We start from the raw sequence: 25,832 nt of genomic DNA, 5'->3' as shown, positions 1-25,832 counted from the left end.
GATCTCAGGTAGGCAATTTCTAGGAAAGATTTCTACCCTCCTAGGAGTTCAGACATCATAGGAGAAGGTTCCTTCCTGCTTTTAGATTTTGCCATTCCAAATAAGATGCCAGGAACTGAGAGAGCCATTTTATACCATGAAGGGAACTGAAATGCCACCCCAAGGATGGCAGAGCAAGGAGTTGGAAAGAACCTGAGTCCTTGATGAATGAGCCATCCCTGAAACAAACAACCTCTGTCTACCTTGACCCTGGCAACAGTGTAAGTGTAAGGGGACTCTGGTTCCCTTCTTGCTTGCCACCCACCCCAGTCAGAAGTTCCATCAAGGAACACAGGTGCCCTGAATAGCAGCACCAGCTCTCAGGATACACTAATCAGAAGCAAAAGTGTGGTCACTGGGCAGGAGCTCCACAACACCTGTTTTCAAAAAATTATGTAGTTTCTGTCCAGAAGTCTCAAATGGTTCATCTCCAACAACTTAAAAAAAATCATTTATTTACTTGAGACACAGAGAGAGAGTGTGTGTGAGTGTGTGTACAAGCGGTGGGGGATGGCAGGGCGGGGGGAGAAGCAGACTCTCTGCCAAGCAAGGAGCCTGACTTGGGGTTGGATCCCAAAACCCTGAGATCATGACCTGAGTTGAAGGCAGATGCTTACCCGATTGAGCAACACAGGCTCCTCCCCTCCAACAAATTTTGACATCTGCTGCTAAGAAGAGAGAAAGGAAAAACATATGGGGGGGGGGCGGGGACAGGGAAGACAATACTTACTATCTTCTCAGTTCTAGTTCTTCCCAGCCCCAAAATATCAACTTTGTTAGTCATTTAAGGGTTCTTTAAATCTCCAGCTACATCCCTCAGTTGTACCCCCAGTCTTGGCTCCACTAAGAAATGCTCTGGCTAAATTTGCAATGACATGGATGGAACTAGAAGGCATTATGCTAAATGAAATAAGTCAGTCATAGAAAGACAAATACCATATGACTTCACTCATATGTGGAATTTAAGAAACAAAACAGATGAATAATAGGGGAATGGAAGGAAAAATAAAATAAGATGAAAACTGAGAGGGAGGCAAACCATAAGAGATGCTGAACTCTAGGAAACAAACTAAGGGTTGCTGGGGTGGGGGGCTGTGGGGGGGAAGGGATAATTGGGTGATGGGCATTAAGGAGGACACATGATGTAATGAGCGCTGGGTGTTATACGCAACTGATGAATCACTAAATTCTTCCTCTGAAACTAATAAGAAAGAAGGAAAGAAAGAAAGAAAGAGAAAGAAAGAAAGAAAGAAAGAAAGAAAGAAAGAAAGAAAGAAAGAAAGAACAGACACTGGCTTTTAAAAAAGAAAAAAAAGAAAAGAAAAGAAACGCACTGGCTGTTTGACTCTGTGCCTCTTTTCCCTCATCCATAGGATTAGGATAACAATAATCACTTCTTAGAGCTTTTGTGAGAATTTTTAAAAATAACATATGCAAAGGGTTTAGCACAGTGCCTGGCACACACTAAGCACTCAACCAACCTGTTTTCTATGTGTGATGGTGACCCCCATCTGGGGGTCAAGGGGTGGGGGACAGAATATGAATCAGCAGCAGGGAGGTATTCTCTGCATCTCGTACTTCTTCTTTTTTTAAGATTTATTTTAGAGCTAGTGAAAGAGAGTATGAGTGAGGGGAGAGTCAGAGGGAGAGGGAGAGAGAGAATCCTCAAGCAGACTCCCCACTGAGTGTGGAGGCCAATGAGGAGCTTGATCCCAGGACCCTGAGTTCATGATCTGAGCTGAAATCAAGAGTTGACTGGTTGGCCGCTTAACTGAGCCACCCAGGCACCCCTGCATCTCATACTTAATAAACCATAAGATTGGGGCCCGTAGGTGGCTCAGTTGGTTAAGCTTCTGCCTTTGGCTCAGGTCATGATCCCAGGATCCTGGGATCCAGCCCCGCATCAGGCTTGGTGCTCAGTGGGAAGCCTGCTTCTCTCTCCGCCTCTGCTGCTCCCTCCACCTTGTGCTCTCTTGCTCTCTCTGTCAAATAAATAAATACAATCTTTAAAAAAAATTAAAAAATAAACCGTAAGATTGTGAAAGGTAGAATCAGCAACATGTTCACCTTATATTCACAAAGCCTGCCCCTTTCTTGGCACGTAGCTTGATAACACTTTGATCATGGCTGGCTCAGCCATTAATGGAATAGAATTCCACTGGATTAAGTCAGGAGATTCCAATTCTAACTCCAGCATCACCAATAACATGCAGTATGACTTTCAGAAATGTACTTCTTTTGGAGAGACGTTGAGTGCCTGCTCTGTGGGAGGCACACCGGCTGTGGGGGTACAGTACTTAAGACAGCCATGGTCCTTACCTCCGTGGAAGTTAAGTCTAATGAGGGAGATAGACTGCATATAATGATCACATAGATCGTTAGTTACACTTGTGATAAGAACAATGAGACCATACAGAGGGACCTAAGGGTGTTTGGGGAGATAATTCAGAGAAGGCTCTTCTGAGAAAATCAACATTTGAGCAGTGACCTGAAGGATGAATTAGAGCTAGCCAAGTGTCATAAGGAGAGCAGGAGAAAGTGCTGCAGGGTATGTGAACAGCCCAAGATGGAAAGGAGCATAACACACTGTAGGACTATAAAAGGCCAGTGTGGCTGAGCTCAGGAAACACAGGCGACAGGTACACGAGACTATTCAGGAGCCGTTGGCAAGGGGCCAGGTCATGCAGCATCATTTGGGTATTCTCACAGAATGCCTTTGTTGACTTTTGCTCAAGGCTTGTAGCTGCGTCCAACCAACTGATTGAAATGTTGGTAGTGGATTAAATCATACCGGGAAAAATTGTAGCCTGAAAGGGCTGAGACCTTAAAAATGTCCTATGGAGGTCATCAGGCAGATGAGCAAAATAAGGAGACTGGGGAACACAGGAGAGCAGCACAACACTATCACCAAAAGAAGCGTGTCTGAGGAAGAATTTTGCTTAGAGATCAAGTAAAATGAGAAAGGAGAGTGTCCTTTGGATTTAGTGATTATGGGTGACTATAGAAAAGGCAGTTTCGGCGGAATGTGGAAACCAATAAGTGCGAGTTGAAAGACTAGAAAGGGGAGAGGGGCGTGGAGACTGGCAGCTCTTTTAACTTCAGTTATGGGGAGTAGGGTGGCACTGGAAGGGTGGGGTGAGGGGCAGAGGAAGGCTTGGGATTAATTAAATGCTGATAATAGGAATCCAGTCAAGACTGGACTCTGTGATACTGGGGGGGAAAGCGGGGAATGGAATGGTGGAATCCTTGCTGTAAGGAAGTTTGTGCGTTTGGCGATGGAAAATGGAAAAGGTTTCTCTCTTTTAGGTGAGGCAGCAAAGTAATCTACTGAGAGGGGCGTTACTGGCGGGTGGAGTGGCAATCCGGCTGGGAGTAAAAGTTTCGGACTAAGTGACTACTGGTATGAATGGACGCCTGAATGGCCGATCTGGCCAAGCGCCACAGCAGGGTTCGTGCATCAGCAGGAGAATGAAGACCTGGGCCGAGGATCCATTAATAACAATAGGCGGCAGGGCCTTGGATGGAAGAACGCAGTTTCACTTCTGTTCTGAGGCACAAAGTGGAGACCTACAGATTTGAAACAACTACTCCCAGACAGGAAGAAGTCAGGCCGGCAGAACGTGGAGACACACAAATTTGAAACAACTCCTCCCTGACAGGAAGAGTCCTGATGGTTCTCATCCAGTTCCCTTTCCTGCAGGGAGGCTGCAGTCCCTCCGCGGAGCGCCACCGATAGCGCGAGAAGCGCAGGACGGACCGCGGTTAGGCTTCCGCGCCCGCGGACTGCAGGAGGCGGGCCCGCCCGCTGCCCGCCCCCGTGGGGCCAGGCTGGGGCCGCCCCTTCCCGCCGAGCTTTGCCCGGCCCCAGCGCCTAGAACTCCGCTTCCTGCACTCCTGCCGACGCCGTCTGTCCCTGCGCCTCTTTCGCCGCCGACTAGCGCCCTCTGGTCCAACGTCACCGGCGCGGCCGCCAATGAACTGAAGAGGAACGGGCTGCGGCGTGAAAGTGACTACAGGAGCAGCCAATGGCCGCGAGGAGAGGGCGGGGCGAGGCGGGAGTGTGAGAGTGAGCGCCCGCGCGCGTGGGGAGCTGCGGGCGGTGCGGGCGGCGGGCGGTGCGCGGCGCGGGGGGGACGCGCGGGGGGCAGGGGGCGCGGCGCGGGCGGCCCCTCCCCCTGCCCAGCTCCGGGCGGGCGCCGAGAGCGGCCGGAGTTTTCGCGCCCGGGAGGGAGATGTGGCCGCCGCTCCGGCTCCTTGCAGGTAACGCGCGGGGCGGCCCCTGCAGGGCCGAGCGGCTGAGCGTGCCGCGAGACGAGCGGAGTTGGGCGCGGAGCGGACGGGGGGTCCCTGCAGTCTCCGCGCTTCGAGCCCCGCGGGCTGGCCCGGGCCCGGCGGCGGTGCTGCTGGGAGTTTGCTCCAGGACCTGGGCTGCGGCCGGGGTCGGGGTCACGGAGGACGCGGGCCCCGAGCGCCGTGCGCCCTGGTGTAAGCTGCACGCGGGACAATGGGCGCGGCGTGGAGGGTGCGCGCTCCGCCGGCCCGCGCCCTGGCTCCTGTGCTTCTTCCACCCCGGGCGGTGGTCACCGCTGCCACCCCTGTCTGCTCAAACCGCACGGGCGCTCCGTCGCCCCGGGGCGCACCAGGCGCCTGCGGCGCGTCCCTGGAACGGCCACCTGGCTGCGGGGCCCCGCGCCTGGCCGCCAGCTGGCCGCGGCGCCGGCGATGGCTGGGCACAGCCGGGCCTCTTGGCCGCCTGCCCTAGGTTAAAGGCGGCTCCCCTGCCGCGCCGCGAGTGCCCCTCCTCCGCGCTGGCTGCCGAGCGGAGCGGCGGGGGAGCCGTGGTGCCACCGGCCGGGGTGCCCGGGGCCACCGAGCTGCCACTTCCCCGCGCGGGTTTGGAGTTCAGGGAAGCCGAGCAGGTGGCGCAGCCGCCGCCTCACCTCCTGCGAACTCCGCGGGGCTTCTGGTCTTGTTGATGTTTTGACTGTGGTGCGTGTGTGTGTGTGTTTCTTTTCTTTTCTTTTTTTTTTTTAACCTCACACAAAAGAAGGGAGGAGTTAGAAGAAAGATCAAGCCAGCGCGCTGTGAATCATCCCACACTGTTATCTGTGGGAGAGCAGATGGATGGGGAGAATTCCTTGAGGAACAATTACAGTAACGACTGACTGGATCCCCTCCTTATCTCCTCTCCCAGCAGTCCTGACCATGCCTGGCGCACCCCCAGATGGATGTGGGGTAAAGTGATGCCGGCTGACTTAGGTGGGAACATGGCTACAAGATAGCAAGCTGGAAACTTTCTGGGACAGCCTAACTGAATGTCAAGCCACGCGCAGTCATTCTTGCTCTAGGCAGTCATGGCTCTTGCTTGTTACTGAATTAAAAAGAGGAAAGGCTATCACAAGAAGAAGATACTTTGAATAGCATTTTTTCCCCCAGCTCTGCCTGGTGAAGAGCAGTGGAGATGGCAGGCTCCCACACCTTGAGGGCCCCAAGAGAGGAGCAGCCAGCTCAAGTCTCCAGATGCTGGGTCAGAAATGATGGTGTTCTTTAATCTGATTTCCAGAAGCACCGTCTCATCTCAGCCTGGCAGAGGGCAGCTTGCGTTTGGATGGATTGTTACTGATGAGGTAGAAGGGTCGGCCAGAGGCCAGCAGGCCTGTCCATGCATGTGGAGGAGTATTCCGTAATAGGTCGCTGCTGCCCATGTTTCAGGGTGAAGCCTTTAGGTTTAGTCTCACCATTCCTATTTCCTGCAGTCCATGACTGCTGTGTCAGCTGTCACTGGGTCCCCAGGGTTCATAGCTCCATGACATTTGTTTTGGGAGGTGGGGTCCTTGTTTGAGGTCTTTTTCACCATTGATGATGGATTAATTTGTTTAGCCCCCTGCCCATAGAGGCTTCATATTAGAAGTTTTGCGAAATTAAGAGTAAAGAGCCTTTTGGTTTGTTCCAAATTCAATTACTTCTAGGGCCAGTTAATTCTGAGCAGTGCGAAATGAGCACAGGAGTCAGAGAGGGGTCAGAGCAGCAGCTCTGTCACTGGTCAGACTGGCTGCAGCACCACTTTGGACAGAGCCTGAGGCCTCCATGAGGCTCCCTTCTTTTCCCCTCCTATGGTGAATTTACCATCCAGCCACACCCCAGAGCCAGGGCTCCCAGGCAGGACACCTGGAGGAGAGGAATGGGACAGTGCAGCTGGGGACCTATCAAGAGAAAAACGGAATGTGGGCCTTCCTATTTCATGGCCTGCGTACAGAAAGAGGTGGAGGGCCGGTTCCACCTGTCTCTACCACCTCACTCTGGCGGGACTTCTACCTGAGCACCAAGTCTGGCTGGGATCATCACAGAACAAAGTCCATTTCCTGTGGGAACAAGCGAGGTTGGGAGCAGGGTCACTGCGTTACACTCTGCAGGACATACAGACACCAGCCAAGCACACAGTGCCCTGGGTCCATCCAAAGAAGGGCATCCTTTTCTCAGTGATATGAGGACACAGGATGGGCTACTGCTGGCCTGGGTTGGGAAGCCCATCTGCAGGAATAAAGAATTGGTGGCAACATCGGTGTTCCCCAGACGGGAGATTGGGGACCAGGCACTGAGAGCTAGTTTCTCCAAAATAGTAACAAGAATGGGAACTAATTGTTTCCGTACATTCTCTCATCTGACCCTTATGACAACCTCCCGAAGTATGCAGTGGTACCCTGTTGTGCCAATGAGGAACTGATCCTCAAGGTCTCAAAGGTAGCAAGTCCAAGTCGGCTGCCTCCAGAGCCTGTGCTTTTAACACCTGGGTGACACCCTGAGAACTTTGCATGGGTTCCTAACACATGGTAGCTTTTATTGCATGTGCTAATCTACAGTACTTTCTGAACTATCCCAGTGTATACATTAATCATCATGCCTTCATTGAAAAGGGCATTTTCGAGTATTTTCAGGGAGGGCAAAGTAGTGAGAACCTTGGTGACTTGGGAGGGAAGCTGCAATGAGGAGACAGGAGCCCAGCAGAAAAGAGTAAGCTAGAGGGTGAGGGATGGGGCAAACTCTAGGTTCCCTGATGCCCCTGCAATAGAAGAGGGGGAGATCATTCTGAGATTGACTCAACCATCCTGCCGATGCTCCAGGAGTCCGGGCCTGGCCACCAGGGCACTGCAGATGTTCGGGTCCAGTCTGCCTTCCACATATCTGGGCTGTGGCCTGAGCACCAAAACGATTCACCTGTATTACAAATAACCTGAAATGAAAAGTGGGGCAGGACAATGAATTTAGGAGCACAGATATCTCTTGCTTTGTTATTCTTCCCATATGGGTATTGGAACCTCCCGATAGCCTTTTGTGAAATAATATTCAAATATTTGGGCCTAAAGCTGGTAACATCAAGATCAGCTCTGACTATTCATCAGCTCACATCTCTATTGTGCATTTAAAACTGATGTATTTTAGGGCACCTGGGGTTGCTCAGTCGGCTGAGCTTCCAACTTATGATCTCAGCTCAGGTCTTGATCTCAGGGTCATGAGTTCAAGCCCCGCATTGGAGCTCAGTGGCCAGCATGGAGCCTTACTTAAAAAACAACAGCAGAACAAAAAACTGATGTATTTTCCTCTACATTAATTTTCCAAATCCAAGAACACTTTTATTCCCTCTGTATTAAGTCGTGGTATCTTTCTCACTGTATGGGCTTTGTGATTTTATTTTCACATTTTTGTTTGTTTTGCATTGCTTTTTAAGTAGCAATTTCTGTAGCCAAAATGTAGATACAGTGATAGGGACCTGCGGGGTGAGCTATATTGTATTTGCAGCTGTAATTTGGATATCACCAATGGTCTGTCTTTCGGTGGAAAAGAAAAAGGCAGCAGATAGCAGCTGGACTCTTTCCCCCGCACTTGCTGAGAGTGTCAGTTATGTTAGGTGGGAGAAGCTTGAGGGACCAGCAGCGAGAGAGACGCAGAGCCTTTCCTTCTGGATTGTAAATCTGGGCCTCTTTCCAGCACCTGCAAAGGGGCAATGTTATCAGAGGATGATGTGTCCCATTGACTATTGGATCTTTCTCCATATTCACTCAGATAAAAGCCTACAGAAAAGATGCCTGTGACCTCAGATGGCCTGTTTGGCTGACTTATTGAATCCATCACGTGGGGTATTCCCTTGGAAGCCTGGAAAAAAATACATCTAAACTGCCTTCCCAATCAAGGGCTCTGGGATTCTCTTCCATCCTAGCATGAAAAGACTGGGGGCCAGGTCCCTTCCTAGTGAAGACAATAAACCAAAACACTAAAGGAGATTTTAAGAAATAGTTCTGTGCCTGTGCTTTTACCCTTCTTAAAGAAAGTGTTTGAATCATAGTTACCTCCCTTGAGCATTCATTAAAGCCAGATAGCAGTTCTAAGCACTTTAGGTCGGTATCTTGTTTAATGACCACCATGTAAGGCAGAACAACTCTCCCCATTGTAGAGGCTAGGAAAATGAGGCCAGACAGGTTAAGTAACTTGTCCAAGGTAACACAGGATTGGAACCCGAACAGTTTGAGCCAAACAGGATTCTGGTAAATGCAAAGAAAGCACCTGTTGAGGGTGCAGTGAGGATAGGGACAGATAAAATGTGACTCGCAGGGTAGTTTGATATTTGGGCAAGTGCTAAGGCAGGAAGCTCTCAGGTGTCTCTCACCACTGGAAAGTTCTTATGCTTTGCTGAGTGGCACAGGAAGTAGACTCCAAAAGGGCAGGTGACATGTGCAAGGCCACAGAACTAATACATGGCAAGGCGGGGAGACAACCCATTCTGACTTTAACATTTTGCCTATCTGCAAAAAAAAGTTAAAAAATAAGAACATATTTTTAACTTGATTCTTTCATCAACATTGAAGGTCATATCCTTACCTGGACTCGCTTCCCCTCTTCTCCTTTAAGATTCAGCTCAGCCCTTTCTGGACGAAGGTATTGTCCTAAACCAATCAGTCTACAGTGTTCTCTCCTTCCTCTCTTGTGTGTGAACCTCTCAGCTGGCCTTCAGTCGTGGGCCCTGCCTCATCATCTGTGTTAAAACCTCTCTCCCGGATTTTCGTCCAACCGGCATGCGAGTCTGAGTTGTAGAGCGACTGTAAGCTCTTTCAGAATCAGGACCATGTTTTATACCCTAACACACACACACACGTACACATACACACAATGTGCTAAGACCCAACAAGGAGCATTTATTGATTTCTCTTGGTTGGATGAAGCAACATGGTAACTTTTTTTTTAAACTTTGGTGTAAACTAGTTCAGACTATAAAAACAACTTGCCTTATGGGGTTGATATATGCAGGATTCCCTGAAATCACTGTTTCTCAAGATAATGCAGTATTGGAAACCCAAGGGCTTCCGGTTTGGTAGGTTGCAGATGGGCCCAGAGAATTTACATGTGTCCCAGGTGACTCTACTGACCACACCCTATAAACTCACCGCACAGATGGCTGTGTAGTTCTTACTCACTTAAGGTACATGTGTTCGCTGCAGAGACATTCCTAACAGCATGTTGATGCATATTTGTGTCTCGTCCTTTTTCTTGCAGATTTCTAACCAGCATAATGCTGGAGCGAGAGGCTGGCAGCCGGCAGTTTGCAAAATGGCCGAGCTGGACGCCAGTTTGGATCACATCATTCCGTCTTCGGTTCTTCCCCCTTTCTGGGCTAAGTTAGTGGTGGGATTTGTTTCCCTCGTGTGTTTTGCACGTAGCTACGATGGGGATTTTGTCTTTGATGACTCTGAAGCTATTATTAACAATAAGGTTCGTATCGTAACTCCTTTTTCTTAAACTTACGTTAACCATTTGCCTGTTTCTCATGAATAATCGAAATTTGTGTTGAATAATTCTGTGTTAAACATTGGTTAAGCATTTGCCTGGGCCCCAGTGGTGTTCTAGATTTCCCACCTCTTAGGTCGCATTTCCTTGATTTAGGGCTTTTATTGCTCGAAGCATGGTCTCCAACCCCTGCCCAACCTCGAGCTGTACCCTCACCACGTACCCTGTTCGAGGCCCCAGTCTGCACACGTATCAGAGAGACCATTTCTCTCAGATTGCTAGGCAAGCAAGGGTATTGCAAGGCATTGCAGACTAAGGATTTCAGGTTTTATGACAAATTTCCAGAATTCTAGGCCACAGATGTTCTCCCCGCCCCCCTCCCCTGGCCCCAACATGCATTTGCTGCAGTGATGGACGAGTCTGATCATGGGCCAAGAGGTGCGTCCTCAGCCGCAGGCAGCGGGTTGGCTGCTTCTTTGTCCTTTGCCGATATCATCAGGACAGCCTGCCGGCAGCTGCTAGAGGATAAGGAGTGTGCTGTCCGTGGAAGCTGCCGTTCCCGCTCATGTCTTGTTTGGAGACTCAAATTTGCTGAGTTTGCAAAACCCCAGCCAGTTTTGCTCACCAGTGGGTACCGTATAGGTGCCGGAAAAATGATACTGTCTTTCACTAGCTGGGGGAAGGGAAGAAAAAGATTCAAGTGAGCTAGAAGGAAACTTGGATGTAGGGAGAGCCCAGAGGAGAAAGAGTGCAGAAATGGCTCAGATGAGTGTTTGGGACAACCCGGTGACTCAGCAGACGCTTTATGTCTGTGCCTTCACCAACGAAGAGAACCTGAAGGAATATACTAATCTCTTTCTCTCTGGTAAATGCAACTGTAGCAACTCTTTGCAACACTGGGGTTGCTCTTAGAATTTTCAAGTCGTGGATTCTCCCAAATGAGAAAAAAAAAAAAGTCGTTTTCATGTTGAAAATGTTGAGAAAAATTCTCTGTGACCAACATGTGTTCTGTGGGGCGAGGGTGGGGTGGGAGTGGGGGTGACTTTTCCAGGTATTGTATTTGTAACCTATTATCTGTACTTGATTTTCTGTATTTTGATGACACAGACCACAGCATCCTTGAGGTTTGTTTCTAATTGAGGTTCTTCCCTTGTACTTTTCCTCAAGTTCACCCCAAGCTTACGGCAGCGTTCGTTTCTTTTTTAAACCATGCTTAAAAGCAAAAGTGGTTAAATTTGTAGCTCCCGGCAAGCACGTCACACTGGTGGCTTCATCACTCCAGAGTTGCTTTTCTAACAAGAATATGAGACTATGACTTAATTTTAAAGCCCGTTCTTCATTTCGTCGAGAGTTTCTTGACTCTTCTTTTACAAAGTGGAGGACGTAGGAAGTGTTAACTTCGAACGTATGTCGAAGAACTCTGACGGACAAGGCAGGGGAAGGCGTGAGCTCTGTTGTGTGCCAGACGCCCCGGTATGCGGTTGTAATTCTTCCATCTGCATGGGGTAAGGCAGATGAAGCCATTTTGTGGCTCTGCTGCCCATTGTCTTGGCAGTGTTTTCTAGAACATCACACTGTGCCCCTTTGTTGACTTGCTAGCCCTCCTCTTTTCCTTTCCTGTTTAATGAAAGGCTCTGCTCTGTTCCTTGGCACCGTGCCCACAGTAATGTGAAACAGGCTGTTCCTGGGTTTTATTGGTGTTGAAGACTGTTTTCCAGATGCTTCCTTGTAGTGTTGAGTTGCCTTTTTTCATTGAGATGATGATTTTCTTTGAGACAGTGGAGTTAGCAGAAATTCAGGCACATGTCTTTTCCATAAATCATGATGAGGAAAAATTGACCTTTCTTCCTGTTGGGCGCCCTGCTGTATGTAGGCTACACATCATCAAATATTTAGAGCTTCGTTGGTGTTCATTTTCTGCTCAAATGGAGGGAAAGAGCCTCTGCCCAGCTCCTTCACAAGTGAACAAGTACTTTTGGGACAATGCAAAAGAAGGTAGACTTCCAATTTTGTAACCGAGCAAACCAAATTAGTGGGTCAAGAAGGTACAAGACCTTCATGAAATATCGAACTGACTCTTAGAAAAGGGGTCTGTATGCTCAAGGGCTCTGAAGCTGATACACAATAGAAGTGAAATTCCCCCTCAAAGTGGGTATCAGGTGACCAGCTTTGCCTCCATCACCCATCCTCAAGCCTTGCCCTTTGAGTCAGTAGGTAGTGAATCCTTTGCCCTTCGAAGTAGTGAATACTTCCTGAACTCCCCGGGGTGCTGTAGACCTGAGTTGCCCTTCTGGGCCGGCCATGTTTGACGCATTTCTGCTTGAGGCTTTCCCCACCTTGGGTGTTAGAAGCTGCAGAGACTGTCCAGGTGGGATGCAAACACAGGTGGAGGCAGGAGCTAGTTACACAAAGAGGACAGGGTCTGGAGGTGGCTGGGCAGCCTCAGCAAGGTGTCGAGTGGTGTGATTTGTGGGTGTGCTTCTGGCTGTGGCGCCCCAAACCCGGGAGCCCACCTGGGAGTCTGTGAGCCTTGCCGTCTTCTTTAAAGCATTCCTTTTTTGCTTATGTTAATCAGAGTTGATTCTGGTTCCTGCGACAAAGAGTTTTGACTGATACACTGTGTGGTGCTTAGCATGTCATGACTGCTAGTCGCTAAAACAGTCCTGTTTAGTTATGCTTTAAAGAGAAAATCAACATTCAACTTTTGTTGCTTACTCTATAGTGCCTTGTCTGCCTCTTCTTGGTAGACACACTTTAAGCAATTTAGTTTTACATTTATTTTGTTAAAGATTTTATTTATTTATTTATTTATTTATTTTTAAATTTTTTTTTAAAGATTTTATTTATTTATTTGACAGAGAGAGACAGCCAGCGAGAGAGGGAACACAAGCATGGGGAGTGGGAGAGGAAGAAGCAGGCTCCCAGCAGAGGAGTCCGATGCGGGGCTCGATCCCAGAACACCGGGATCACGCCCTGAGCCGAAGGCAGACGCTTAACGACTGCGCCACCCAGGCGCCCCTAGATTTTATTTATTTATTCGAGAGAGTGCATGTGCACGCGAGTGGAGGGGAAGCAGAGGGAGAGGAACAAGCAGACTCCACGCTGAGCAGGGAGCCTGCCACGGGGCTCGATGGCATGACCCTGAGATCATGACCTGAGCCAAAATCAAGAGTCAGACACTTAGCCAACTGAGCCATCCAGGTGCCCCTAGTTTTACATTTAAATGTTTTTTAAAAAGATGCATTTTTAAGCATCTGTAGTATAGAACCAAATTAAATTACCTTAATAGTAAGATAGGTAAGATATTTTTAATATTTAGTGATTTTTATCATTAAAAATTATGTGGAAGTTGTTTTTTCTTTAATTTTTCTACCTGTTGAGCTCATGATCAAAAATAAACAATATATGCTTGCCCACTCATGTTTTAACTGGGCTATTTTAGGGAAATTACCTTATGAATGTGAAAGAGCTATGGGATCCATTAGTTCATTCAACATGGATTAAGCACCTTCTGTATACTCCCTGCCCACACAATGTGGCCTGGGCCTCCTTACCCCTCAGTCCCGTGGGGCAGACAGAGGGTAGTTAGAGACTATAAACCGCCAGTGTGCCGGGCACTGTAAGGACAGGTGCGAGATGCCTGGAGACCCAAGGAAGGGGAATTGCATCAGCTGAGGAAGGTCACAGCTCGCTGGTTGAGGTGTGAATGGCAGGAGGAACTGGGCTGTGACGAGCTGAGGGGTAACTGGCGGACACCTGTGCATGCAGAGCCTTTGGGATCGGTGGCAGCAGGTGCTGAGTGGGGTAGGACAAAGGTCTGAGCCTGAGGGAGATGAGCAGGCAGAGCCCAGCAGGAACCAGAGTGCCGTGGGCTGGGACATCCCCATCAGGACGTAGGCTTTGTCTTGGGGGAGGAGGGGAGCTATCGCAGTGTTTTAAGCAGGGAGATCAGCCTGGAGAACATGTCACAGGGCACAGTGGGCCCCTCGGAGGCCTGGCTGTATCCTAGGTGAGAGATGATGGTGGTTTGGGCCAGGACTGGTGGGAGAGATGGAGCAGAGGGGAATGCGCAGCTCCGAGGAAGAGCTCATGGTGAGAGCTTAGGCACAGGATGAGGGGATCGTGACTCCTTTGTTCAGAATGCCCTCTGCTGCATTCCTGCAGGACCTCCAAGCAGAGACGCCCCTTGGCGACCTGTGGCATCATGACTTCTGGGGCAGTAGGCTGAGCAGCAACACCAGCCACAAGTCCTACCGCCCTCTGACCATCTTGACTTTCAGGTGAGGTACGACAGCGCGGGCTGCGTGAGATGCTGTCCCAGGTTCCATGCGATAAGTCTTCCAGTGCTGGGGAGTCAAGTCCCCGAAGGATCCTCAGGGAGAATAAACCACTCACTCATATGGGTCTCCAAGAAGTGTGTGCTAATCCCAACTGTTAGGAATAGGTCACAGGAAGATAGAATGTGCGTGAGGAAGCCTGACTCCAGGGCTGGCTTTGCCAGTACGGATCCTAAGAGTGGGAGTTTACAGAGAAGGTGAGCATTGGCCCCTGTGCAAGGATGACATGCAAATTTGTGAAACGTTCCATATTTTGCACATCTCTTGGAGGTTGGGCCTTTGCTGGTTAACACAGGAGAAACAATGTGAGTCAAGGCAGCTTGTGGCATCTAATGAAATTGTGGGTTTTTTCCACTATGAAAATAATAAGGTAAAAATCTTCCTACTGTTACCAAGTCAATGTGCAGAAACAAAATAAAGCTAAAAACACACTCACCCACCTCCCCGTTTGCATTAGGTAGATTTATTCACCTCACCAGAATTCCCATCCATAGCTGTTTCTCAGTGCATTAAACGTGTGTACAGACCTGTCAGAAGCACAGAAATGATGAATTAGAACTGCTGGTAAGTGAGCAGCAGTCAGGAATAAGAATCCCTGACAGTGGGAATGTGTTTTGTTGGATGGAAGGCTGATGGACGAACTGTCAGGGAGTGCTTCTGTGTTTTTGGATAAGCAAGTTACGGGACTATCTTAAACCCAGGTCCCTATGGGGAGCCAGGAGGAATGTGCTACGTTTTATCGTCTTGGCCTGCCCTCTTGCCTTTTCAGCGCTTAAAAATCTGTCCAGCTTTGCTTTTGCTTTTCCTCGCCACATTATCTCCCACCCCTCTGAGATGCTCTTCTCGTCCGTTCTTCCCTCTGCAGTTAATTATGCTCTCACCCTTTCTTCAACCTTCCTCGCTTGCTAGGCGTTATTTATCTTGATGTCACTTTCAGCAAACTTCCTCTTCTCCCTGGAATACTATTACTCACCAGCCTTTTCCTGCAGATGGTTTGCGTTTTCTTTTGCACGCTTCTTCGCATCTGGCGTGAACCCCCTTTGCTTACAGGATTAACTACTATTTGTGTGGCGGCTTCCACCCCGTGAGTTTCCACGTGATCAACATCCTCCTGCACGGTGGCATCTCTGTCCTCATGGTGGACGTCTTCTCCGTGCTGTTTGGTGGCCTGCAGTACACCCGTAAAGGCCGGAGGTTGAACCTGGCGCCCAGGTCGTCCCTGCTGGCCGCTCTGCTCTTCGCCGCGCATCCGGTGCACACGGAGTGTGTAAGTAGTGTCCGTCCGTCCATCTGTGGTGTCTGTCTTTGTGTGAGGACAAGGAGCCCGTCGTATGTTGGCTCATTCCCTAAAATTCAAGGTTTCCCTTGAATAGTCTTACCGCGGTAGAAGGGATACGGTGCTACACCCTGCCAGACGCTTGAGACAATTATGTGTGGATCCAACAGGCCTCTCGTAGGAAAAATGCCGAGTCCTGGGGCGGGGGGGGCGACTTTGCCATCACCGTATAGTCTGATCTCTGCTGATGCTTTCTCTTTCCCTTATATGACCACACCGGAAAGGGTAAACGGTGAATATTGCCTGGGTTTGGGGTCTAAAGGCCAGAAGCTAGGAACCTGTCTTCAGCGAGGTGTCGGACGTAATTTTCCCACCTTTGCTGAGAGCGGTCTAGGGGTAGAACTTGGAATCTCACACTGAGGAGATGCGGCACTCCTTGAGTTGCGCTGGGAAGGTGTGGTTCCCACCCCGTGCTGGGCAGTGGTCAGGAGCTCTCCCACCTTCCTTCTCCTCTTCTTTGCTGCCTGGATTCTTCTCTTCCCCTTGGAAGACTCGGCCCACGTGGCCCAGGTGACGAGGCACAGGGGCCTAACCTGCTGTCCCGCAGGCCACACCTTTATTCCGTTGAGCTGCTGCTGAATATATTTGGTACACACTGTGTTGGGATTTCATTAGATGTGTGGGGATTTCAAGAACCACCCTACTGCTGCTACCCTGGAACCCTTTGAAAATGAAAGTCTGCATGTTTGCTGAGGTGAAAGATTTGATTTGAGCCATTTGTTCTGTGAGCATGAAATACCTCGTATAAAATACTACATGTTCCTTATTACTTCTCTGCAACAGATTTCTGCATTTCGTGTGTATTCAAATCCCCACATTTAACCAAACGTATTGAGCATCTTGAAGTGAGTTTCAAAATATTGAACAGAATTCCTGCCTTTAGCGTCTGCTTTTGTTAAACTCTGTTCTTCGGTATTAAGAGGATTGTAGAGTTGTTATCACAGTCTTCTCCTAGTATCTTATCACTTTAAAGCTTTTTAAAAAAAATTCTCATAATGTTTTACTTTAGCAAATTCAGAGGACTGACAATCTGGAAACTGTTGTAAAAGATTTGTTATAGACTATTTATATAACTGTGACCAAATTAGAATTTGCTTCCATGTGAGTCCTCCTTATGGCTTAAATATTTGTTGGGGCCCAGAGATAGTGTACGCGTTGATCAGAAATAAGGGAATTTCTGGCAAAAGTACGGATTTACGGTTTTGGTCCTCATCTAATTTAGTGTGATCTTAAAGCAAAATGAAATATTTGATTATTAACCAAAGAAATTTTTCTAAAATTCTGATTTTAAACGTTGAGAAGTTAGTTTAGAGAAGTTTGAAATGCCAGCAGGTATAACTGAATGTGCGCACACACACACACACACACACACACACACACACCCAGCAGATGCAATCTGGGAACATATTAACCCTAAAATTCTGCATTTGAAGTATTTAAAAAGAAGCCAAGGAAGGTCTAGCTATAGGAGAGAAGGGAATATTTGAGAAAATCACTTCATCTCCCCCACGCCTCCTCCATTCCTTCAAAGTCATTCAGACTCAAGTTGCAAGAAAAAATTATGGGTCATTAAAATTAGCATTCTTTTCTTTTGAGATTTTATTTATTTATTTGAGAGAGAGAGAGAGTGCATGAGCAGGTGGAGAGGGAAAAGGAGAAGCAGACTTCCCGCTGAGTGGGGAGCCCAATACAGGGCTCAGTCCTAGAACCCGGAGATCATGATGTGAGCCGAAGTCAGACGCTTAACTGACCGAGGCACCCAGGGGCCCCAAATTAGCATTCTTAAAACAAATAATTTGTATGTTCATCATTCACTGTTCTGGCGATAGGGAGATTTCCGATTCTTCCTATCTACACCCCTCTGTTATCCCCCACTCTGCATTTAACCCAGGTTTAAAAATAACCAAAAAGCAGGACCCAAGGAGCTAGGTGGAAGGAGAGCCCTTCGAAGCCCCCAGCCCAGTGCTGGGGAAGTAGCCCTGGGCTGTGCACTCTGGACCAGGGTCCTGCATGACGGCCCTTGGCACAGTGCCCCCAAACTGAACAGTGATCTAGGGTGAGGACTGGGGGTTGGGTGGTTATTGTGCTTCTCTCCACATTTATTAAGGGAAAGCAATGGCAGCATGGGCCCCTCTAGGTTTTAGTAATATACATTTCTTTGTATTACATTTATGTGTTCTGTGTCTTTACACCTTCTTGATATTAGGATTGAGAATGTCTTTGCCCACTGCAAATAAGAACCTGCATTTCCCAGTCTTCTAGGGTGACCAGCCATCCACTTGGACCATTATTAAGGGGCTTCTGGGACATGGGACTTCCCACTCTAAAACTGGGACAGTCCCAGGCAAATCAGGGTGAGTTGGTCACTCTACAGACTTCCCACCTCCGAGTCCCCAGTGGGTAATGAAATAATTATAATTAGTGTTTTTTACTCTTCAACTGATATGAATGTCTCTCGTTTTCAAGTATACCACCCCAAATCAATCTGGGGTATTTGTAGGCCTATAAGGCCAGTCATGAGGGAGGGAGGGAGGGAGGAGAGCTAAGGGAGAGGGCTGCCTAGCCCTCAGAATGGAGACCCCAAGGACACCAGTGCCACTGTAGGTTTTCCTTTTCCTCAAAGTATCAGTAAGGATTTCAGGTTGCCTGGATTTAGTATCAAAGAGGGAAACTCAGGCCTCCTCAGGAATTCTGTCTGTGCGCAAACCCAGATTTTAATGCTGAAGGCATTAGGTGGGGAAGCATTCCCCCTCTCCCTTCCTCTAATTCCTTCTCAACAACCCCTATGGAAATTATTCCTAGTGGGGAAACAACTGTGGATTTGAGGAAATTGCAACGATTTCTCTAGAAAACCTCAATATGAGTGTTTCCAGTTATCTTTGTAGGGGTGGAAACATTTGCCTTTCTTCCCTCCTAGGTTCTTTGGCTGGCCTCATAATTAAATTGACATTAAGGCGGGTTAACGGGAGAAAAACAAATTTAATTTCTGGAGTCCCATAAAATGTACTGGAGCCCCATAAAAATATGAGATTCAAAGACGTGTCCAAAGCAGGAGAGTTTTCTAAATTTGTGAAGAATTGGCGGGACATAGGGGTTTGGGCTTGGGGTAGTGAATTACTGAAGTAACAAGGGTTGTTTATATAGCCTTCTCAGGCCCTAAACTCCCTGTTTCTGGGGATGAGGATGCCTTCTACCTTCCTGAGAGAGGGCGGGTGCTTTTCATAGGAGAGATTTATTTCCTGCTTTCAGGGGGACAAACGATGGTCAGATCATCCTTCTGAGGAGCTGGCTGTTTCTCAAGTACCTTTAATTCAAAATAATCAGTATGCCCAAGTGCCATATCTGCGGATGGCACAGTCTGCTCCCTTTCATTTATAAGAAAAAAATAGCCTACAAAGGCGATTATAAAGACCTTTGCTTGGAAATACATACTATGCAAATGTTAAAAAAGAAAAATACAGTCTCTCTATAGTCTTGCCCATTCCCCAAACAAGTGGACTCAGTGCTTCCTTGGATAGCCCTTAAAAATGTAGTTTTTTTCTGTGAAGTCTCACTTCAATCACGAGGTCAAAAATTCTTCATAAGGACTAAAACCTCTTTTTACTTTAAAACGCCCACCATACTTTTTAAAATCTGTTTTTCTTTATGTCAGATGCTGTCATGTACCTTGCTTAAAGACTTGGGAGGATTTTCACCGATTAGCCAAAGAATATTTGTTTTAAAAAAAAGTTTATCCTGGGGGCATCTGGGTGGCTCAGTCAATTGAGCATCTGACTCTTGGTTTGGGCTCAGGTCGTGATCTCGGGGCCGGGAGATCGAGCCCCAAGTCGGGCTCTGTGCTCAGCGTGGAGTCTGCTTGAGATTTCTCTCTCCCTCTCCCACTGATCTGCGCCTGCCCCCCCACACGTGCGCACATGTACACTCTCTCTCTTTAAAATAAAAATAAATATTTTTTAAAAAGATTTTTTTAAAAAGAGTCTAACATTCATTTTATTGCAGGTCTTTAAATGTACGCCAACTACCGGGATAACAGGTGGTTTAGGCTGCTTGTTTTGACCCCATCCCTGGTATTCATCCAAACACTTCCCTCCCGTCACTTACTTCAGTAAACCTTGTTCTCAGACCCCTCCCCACCCCATCCCCTGCTTCTCCCAAGCCCTTGCTTTAGGGACCCCTTTGGATAAGCTTCTCTACATGGGTTTGGATTACTTTGTGTTCTGTAAGGGTTTGGGATTCATGGCCATCCTTGGGCCCTGTAGATAGGCTCAGATGGATAATGCCCCTCTTCTCCCTCTCACTGTCCTGGCAGGGGAGCCCAGAGGACCAGCTGCTCCCATTGTCCCTCACCACGGTGCTCTGGAGCCAATACCTGCCTCGCCCTGAGCTCCTGTGCCCTTTGTCCGTTCCTTTCTGCCCCTGGTGCTTACGGAAGCACACGTCAGGATTCCCACAGGAAACTAACAGTGAGCCCACACCTACTGCGTGCCAGGCGCACCTACTGCATGCCAGATGCACCTACTGGGTGCCAGGCTCTGTTCAGTTTACCTGCAGCCCCGATTTTCCCGGGTCCCTGACTGAGTGAGTTGCAGGCTGGAGTATTCGAGAACTCCCATTACATATTCACTGCACTCATGAAGTCATTGTACTGCTTAACCCTCCGGCATATTGGCATGCTTGTCCCAGGTCTGTTGAATCTTTGTTTGTCCTTAGCTTCCTTCTTGGGAGGTTCTTTCCTGTGGGTGGCATTCACAGGTTGGATTCATCAGCTCCTTCAGTCTTAACGATTGTGTGACACCTTGCATTGCCACACGCCCTGCTGTCAGAAATTAATGATCAAAATGGATCATCACCTCCGGCATTTTATATCTAGCCAGGGTAGCGGGAAATTGTTGCTAAAAGGCATTCTTTTTAGCCATGGCTTGTCCACACAGTTGGGAATCAAATGTAAATATAGTAATTTTCACATTAATTGTATATTCTCTTACCTCCATTTATAGCTCAGTCTTTATTTTGTCCCACATTTCATAGTACCTGTCCTTTAAGAAAAGATAAATTTACCAGCCATTGGAGGGATACCTAGAGAATTCCAGTAAAGCTTTGGTGCATGTCGCATCCAAGTGTCGGTGAGCAAAGTGTGCCACGTAAACCAGACCCACACTCCTGGGTAGAATTCTCTGTCTTTCTCTGCCTGGGGATGTTTGGAGAACAGTTATTGGGTGTGATGTGGGACACCAACTTTACATTGCTTTGTTGTCACTAAGGTAAAGAAGGAAAGAGCAGTCATGGCGGAAAGAAATGGTAGACATTTTATTCTGTCGTCATTTTCCTTCTCAATCACGTTGAAGCATTCTGCTTTCCGTGCTAACCCCTTGAATCAGTTTGGGCCTTGAAGGGAGGAACAGTGGTAGAGGTAGCTTTGCATGACTGTTCTGTATCTTTTTCTGTTTGCCTGATGACTTTTCACATTTATTTCCCTCCTTTCCTTCATGTTTCCAATCAGGTTTTCTTTACTAAATATTCTGCCCTTTGAGCTGATAACATTTTCCGTTGAAAATCCACTTGGGGTCCATCAGCAACACAGGTGTCTGGGCTCTAGGGTGCAGTGTGCTGTGATGGGACTCCTGCTCCCAGAACAGCCAGCAGTACGATCCGCTGTCTCAGAAGCAACTAGCTCAAGTCTTAATCCAAAGAGGGAAAAGAAAAACCGATAGCGACATAAGGCCACAGGACTGTTGCACAGTTATTTTAATAGATGGCAGACTCTAGTTAAGGTTTTTGCCTTTCATTTCTAAGAAATTTATTATGTTTTCTAAGTTTAGGATTTTTTAAAATTTTTCTTATGTAAATATTTTTTTCTTCTTTTAAGGTTGCTGGTGTTGTCGGCCGCGCAGACCTCCTGGGGGCCCTGTTCTTTCTGTTATCTTTCCTTGGCTACTGTAAAGCATTTAGAGAAAGTAAGCATTATGTTTGCCTTCTTAATTTTGAGATGGGAAATTATCCATGTATATAATTTTATCATTTTGAGAGAATGTGGCCCAAAAGGTCTCTCTTCAGATACATGTTTACTCCGTTGCTTTTTGAGTAATATAAAGTTCATACATTAGCATTCACACGAGAGCCTTCTGGGGTGGTGAAACCAAGAGTTTCTGCTGTTCCCTAAAGCAGCTGTGATTGATTTTTGTCATTTTATTTGCGGTAACATTGCAGGGGAAAAATACTTTTGTTTATCCTTCAGTAAAACCTCTCTGTGAGAAAAATAGAAAAAGTCTAAAATGAATGAAGAGCTGTGGATACGGACCTGGATTACGAAATTCTTGGTTTTGTCATTGGAGTGGTATTGATATGTACAAAGAAAGTCCTAGTGGCTGGAGTCGAACTGGCTCATTGAGTGTGTGTGTTGGGGTGGGGGGCGTGGAGGAGGGCTTGGTGCCATACAGCAGGTGCACTGACTGGATGAAGCAGAACTCACTGTATGGATTCCAGTCATCCCCAGGTCAAGTCGGACCTCCCCAATTGCTTTATCGTAGACACTGGATGTGCTGAATTCAGCTTATGTACCTGTCATAACTGCTAGCTCCAGCAAAAGCTCCACATTCAGTTCCTGTATCTGAAGAAGTCAGGAGCGTACAGACTGTAGAACTCTCCTGTATCTCATGGTCGATGATTTCTACTTGGGGGGAGGGGACAAGAGGGAAGGTGAGTGGGTTGATTTCCTCTGGAATGTTGGAGTGGAGCCTTTTCAGCTTGAGGCTTTTCCACAGAGTTTCTCAAAGCTCAGGTGTGGTCCAGGCTACCAGACCTTTCATATTATTGTCATATGCTAATACTTGTACTTTGGTTTTTCCCGTGAATTAATCTCTTATTGATAATGCAGAGCACACTGGTCATTCAGCATTTTGTGTGCTGGGGCTAGTGAGTAGAAATTTCAGGGTTAGTAAACGCAGGGACCCAGGGGCCAAATCCAGCCCACTACCCTTTCTCATGTGGCCTGCAAGCTAAGAATAAGTTGTTTTTTCCAAATATGCATTGAGCCATTACTGTCTAATTTAATGGTCACTGTGGCAAATTTTAATAATGATTTTTCCATATTTTTTTTTACCATTACAACATGGTATAGTTTCTTTTTTTCCATAATTAAATCTTCACAATACCTCACAACCACAAGTATTACAGAAGAATTTTTTTTTTAAAAAATCACATTTTACAGATCTTAAACTCATCTTCAACATTTAGCTCAAGGTTTCACTGTCCTCAAAAAATGGTTCTCCTGCTAAACTCTTCAGCTGAAAGTTCTATCCCGGTAGTGAGAAGATGGCCTTTGCTAGCCCATGGTAACTCTTCTCATTTTTCTTAGCCAGCTAGGGCTGACCAACAGAGGAAGGCTCTGACTGGCGGGGCAGGGAGGAGGGACACAGGGGCTAATTTTCCCCAGCATGAGATGCATCTGAAACTTGATGGGGCAGCGGAACTGGAAAGGCTTGAGGGAAGGGTCCAGGCTCTGTATTAGGTCAGAGTCCGTGCTGGAAGAGAAGGAGGAGGTATCGGGAGCAGGGGGTGGGTGAGGACCTCAGGGTTGGCATCCTGGATACCCTGGTTGTGGCACAAGATGAGCGGGCTGACCCGGCGGGGAAGCTGGATTCCCCTGGGGAGCCGCTAAGGGAGTTGCACAGAGGCCTGGAGAACAGGCAGGATTGACAGGCGGGGCACTGGCAGGATGGGAACCTGCAGGATTGGGCCCCGGCTGCCCGGCGCTGGGATTCCACACTTTCCAGTGTTTCCACCACCTGCGTGTGACTTGTCCTCAGCTCTCTGATGTTTCCACTTCTAAATGGTTGGGAAATAAAAAACAATAATAACATTCTGTCACGTATAAAAAGTTACATGAAATTCAGATTTCAGTGTCCGTGTATAAAGTTTTATCGAAACAGGCACACCCATTTATTTTCATTTTCTCTGTGGCCGCTTCTGCCCCACAACGGCAGAGTTTTACTGCGTCCATCAGGCTGTCCGGCCTCAAAGCTTGAGATGCTTCCTGCCTAGTCCTGGGCAAAGTTTGCCAAGCTCTGAGACAGGTGATTCCCAGGGTAGTGGTCACCATCTGAGTGGTTCCAAAAAAATTTTTTAGTAATAATTAATAGGGGTTTCCAGCAGTTTTTACTTATGAACATAGAAGACTTTGCTATTAATATAATATTTGCTATTTCTTGACTGTCTGCCAGCAATGTGTATATATATATATTTTTTTCACATTTAATTTTGTAATGATCTTTAAAGTAGATAGAATTACTTTCCCATTTTTCCAGATGTAGGACTCACAGTTGCTAACTTTTTGGGGTCACACAGCTGTTTATGGCAGAACTGGGTTCACACTAGAGTCTAACTCACCAGAGTCTAACTTACCTCAAAGCCAAGGCCAACTGCCTTGTGCGCTTCTGCTTCCCTGTACTCCTTGGACCAGTGAGGCAAAGCTTATCAAAACCATCATTAAAAACAACCAGGAGGGGGCGCCTGGGTGTCTCAGTCGGTTGGGTCCGACTCTTGATTTCGGCTCAGGTCATGATTTCAGGGCTGTGAGATGGAGCCCGATGTCGGGCTCCACACTCAGCAGGAATCTGCTTGGGATTCTCTCTCTCTCTCCCTCTGCCTCTCCCCACCCCCCAAGTGCTCTGTCTCTCTCTCTTAATAAACAAACTAACAAACAAACAAACCAGGAGGCACATTCAGTTCTGTTAACAAATTGTGAAAGTATTAAGCATGATAATAGCATCACAGGAATGATTTAAAAATAATCCTTTTAGAGACACTTGCTGAAATATTTATGGATGAAACGGTACCATGTCTGGGATTTGCTTCAAAATAATCTTGAGAGGAGGCAGGAAGCATGTTGCCAGACTTGCCAAAAGTCGGTAATTATTTAAGCTAAGTTAGGGGACATAAAAGTCACTATAGCCATATCTCCACTTTTGTATGTTTTTTTGTTTTTCTAAATAGTTGAGGTTTTTTTAAAGGCCTGGTGAGTCACTAGATTAAGATCGACAGATTTCGATGGCATGCTTTTTTAATCTGTTAAAACGTGTTTATCTCAGACAACTAGACAATATATTCCTTAGAATTTTTTTCCTCCCAACATTACATGAAACAAGTGAATAGTTAATGACTTAATATTTTTGTTATGAAATTGGGAAATTTTAAAACCAAAATATAATAATATAATTTAGCAATTAAACATGAAAAACTCGAAATATTAGAATAGGCAACTAGAATAAATTTATAAAATATTTGAGACCAAAAAATGCAGTTGATATAGAAGAAGCCAGACAGTAACTGGGAACTCATTTCCCAATTTTTAAAAAAGGCACCCTTTCTAAAATGAAAACAATTGAAACACTGCTTCTTGCCCGCTCCCCCACTGCCTCCTCTCCAGCCCGTTGCCCACGTGGGACTCTCCCTGAGACCTGGGGCCCTGCCTCTCATGAGGTTTCTGTAGGTTTGGAAGACAACCCTTTAGAAGGTTGAACAGCATCTCCTTCATTTTGTCTCCCTGTGACTCCTAGGTGGTATCTGTCCCCACAGTAGACGTTGGTGAGGCCACTTGACCTCACTGTTTGCTCTCAGTATTCTGAAAGAGTTTCTAACACGGTCCACCTTTCAAGAAGTACTGTCATAAGGTGAAAATGGCCCAGAGACCAGATTCTTCTCTTGTGATTTTTTAATGTCCTGTATACTAGGGGGAGTTCCCTAGCAGATGTAAAGCGAAGTATTAGTTATATTATTTAAATCCCAATAGACTTTTCCCCCTCATTTTTATTGTGGTAAAATACACATAACATAAAAGTTACCATTTGAACCATTTTCCAATGTACCAGTTGAGCGCACTGAATACATTCCCATTGTTCTGTAACCATCACCACTGGAACTCTGCACCCATTAAGCAGTAACTCCCCATCCCCCCTTCCCTAGCCCCTGGCGACCACCCTTCTGCTTTCTGTCCATGACTTTAACTGTTCTAGGTACCTCATGTAAGTGGAATCGTACAATATTTGTCCTTTTGTGTCTGGCTTATTTTGTTGAGCATAACTCTATGCTGTACCGTGTGTCAGAATTTCTTTCAAGGCTGAATAATCCCATTACCACATCTCATTTATCTGTTTATCTGTCCCTGGGTATTTGGGTTGTTTCCACCTTTTGGCTACTGTGAATAATGCTGCTTTGAACATTGGTGTGCCGGATAGACTTCCTTTTAACCCTTATTTTTTTTCTAAAAAAAGGTTTTAGGCAGGGTTGTAATAAACTCTCCTAGCACAGGCTGTGTTGTTTGGATGTTCTAGGTATTTCTAGTTATA

At 47.1% G+C, this 25,832-nt stretch overlaps 1 protein-coding gene and 1 non-coding gene across 3 annotated transcripts in view; both read left to right on the top strand.

The window, feature by feature from the left end:
• Positions 1–4,209: 4,209 nt before the first annotated feature.
• TMTC4 (transmembrane O-mannosyltransferase targeting cadherins 4) overlaps positions 4,210–25,832 on the top strand; it is a 61,324-nt gene continuing 39,701 nt past the window's right edge. For both annotated transcript variants that reach the window (XM_040624220.1, XM_040624218.1), the window contains exons 1-5: positions 4,210–4,299; positions 9,586–9,801; positions 13,981–14,096; positions 15,204–15,420; positions 21,356–21,443. In XM_040624220.1, coding sequence (XP_040480154.1) covers positions 9,640–9,801; positions 13,981–14,096; positions 15,204–15,420; positions 21,356–21,443 — 583 coding nt within the window. In that variant the 5' untranslated portion in view covers positions 4,210–4,299; positions 9,586–9,639. The remainder of the gene's footprint in view (positions 4,300–9,585; positions 9,802–13,980; positions 14,097–15,203; positions 15,421–21,355; positions 21,444–25,832) is intronic.
• LOC121101511 lies at positions 14,304–14,409 on the top strand. Its single transcript, XR_005833524.1, has one exon. It is a non-coding gene; the product is annotated as a U6 spliceosomal RNA (small nuclear RNA).

Source organism: Ursus maritimus, unplaced genomic scaffold (assembly GCF_017311325.1).
Source record: "Ursus maritimus isolate PB19 unplaced genomic scaffold, ASM1731132v1 scaffold_10, whole genome shotgun sequence".
NCBI lineage: Eukaryota > Metazoa > Chordata > Mammalia > Carnivora > Ursidae > Ursus > Ursus maritimus.
The sequence above is the reverse complement of the archived record's forward strand: the minus strand, read 5'-3'. Positions and strand labels throughout refer to the sequence as shown.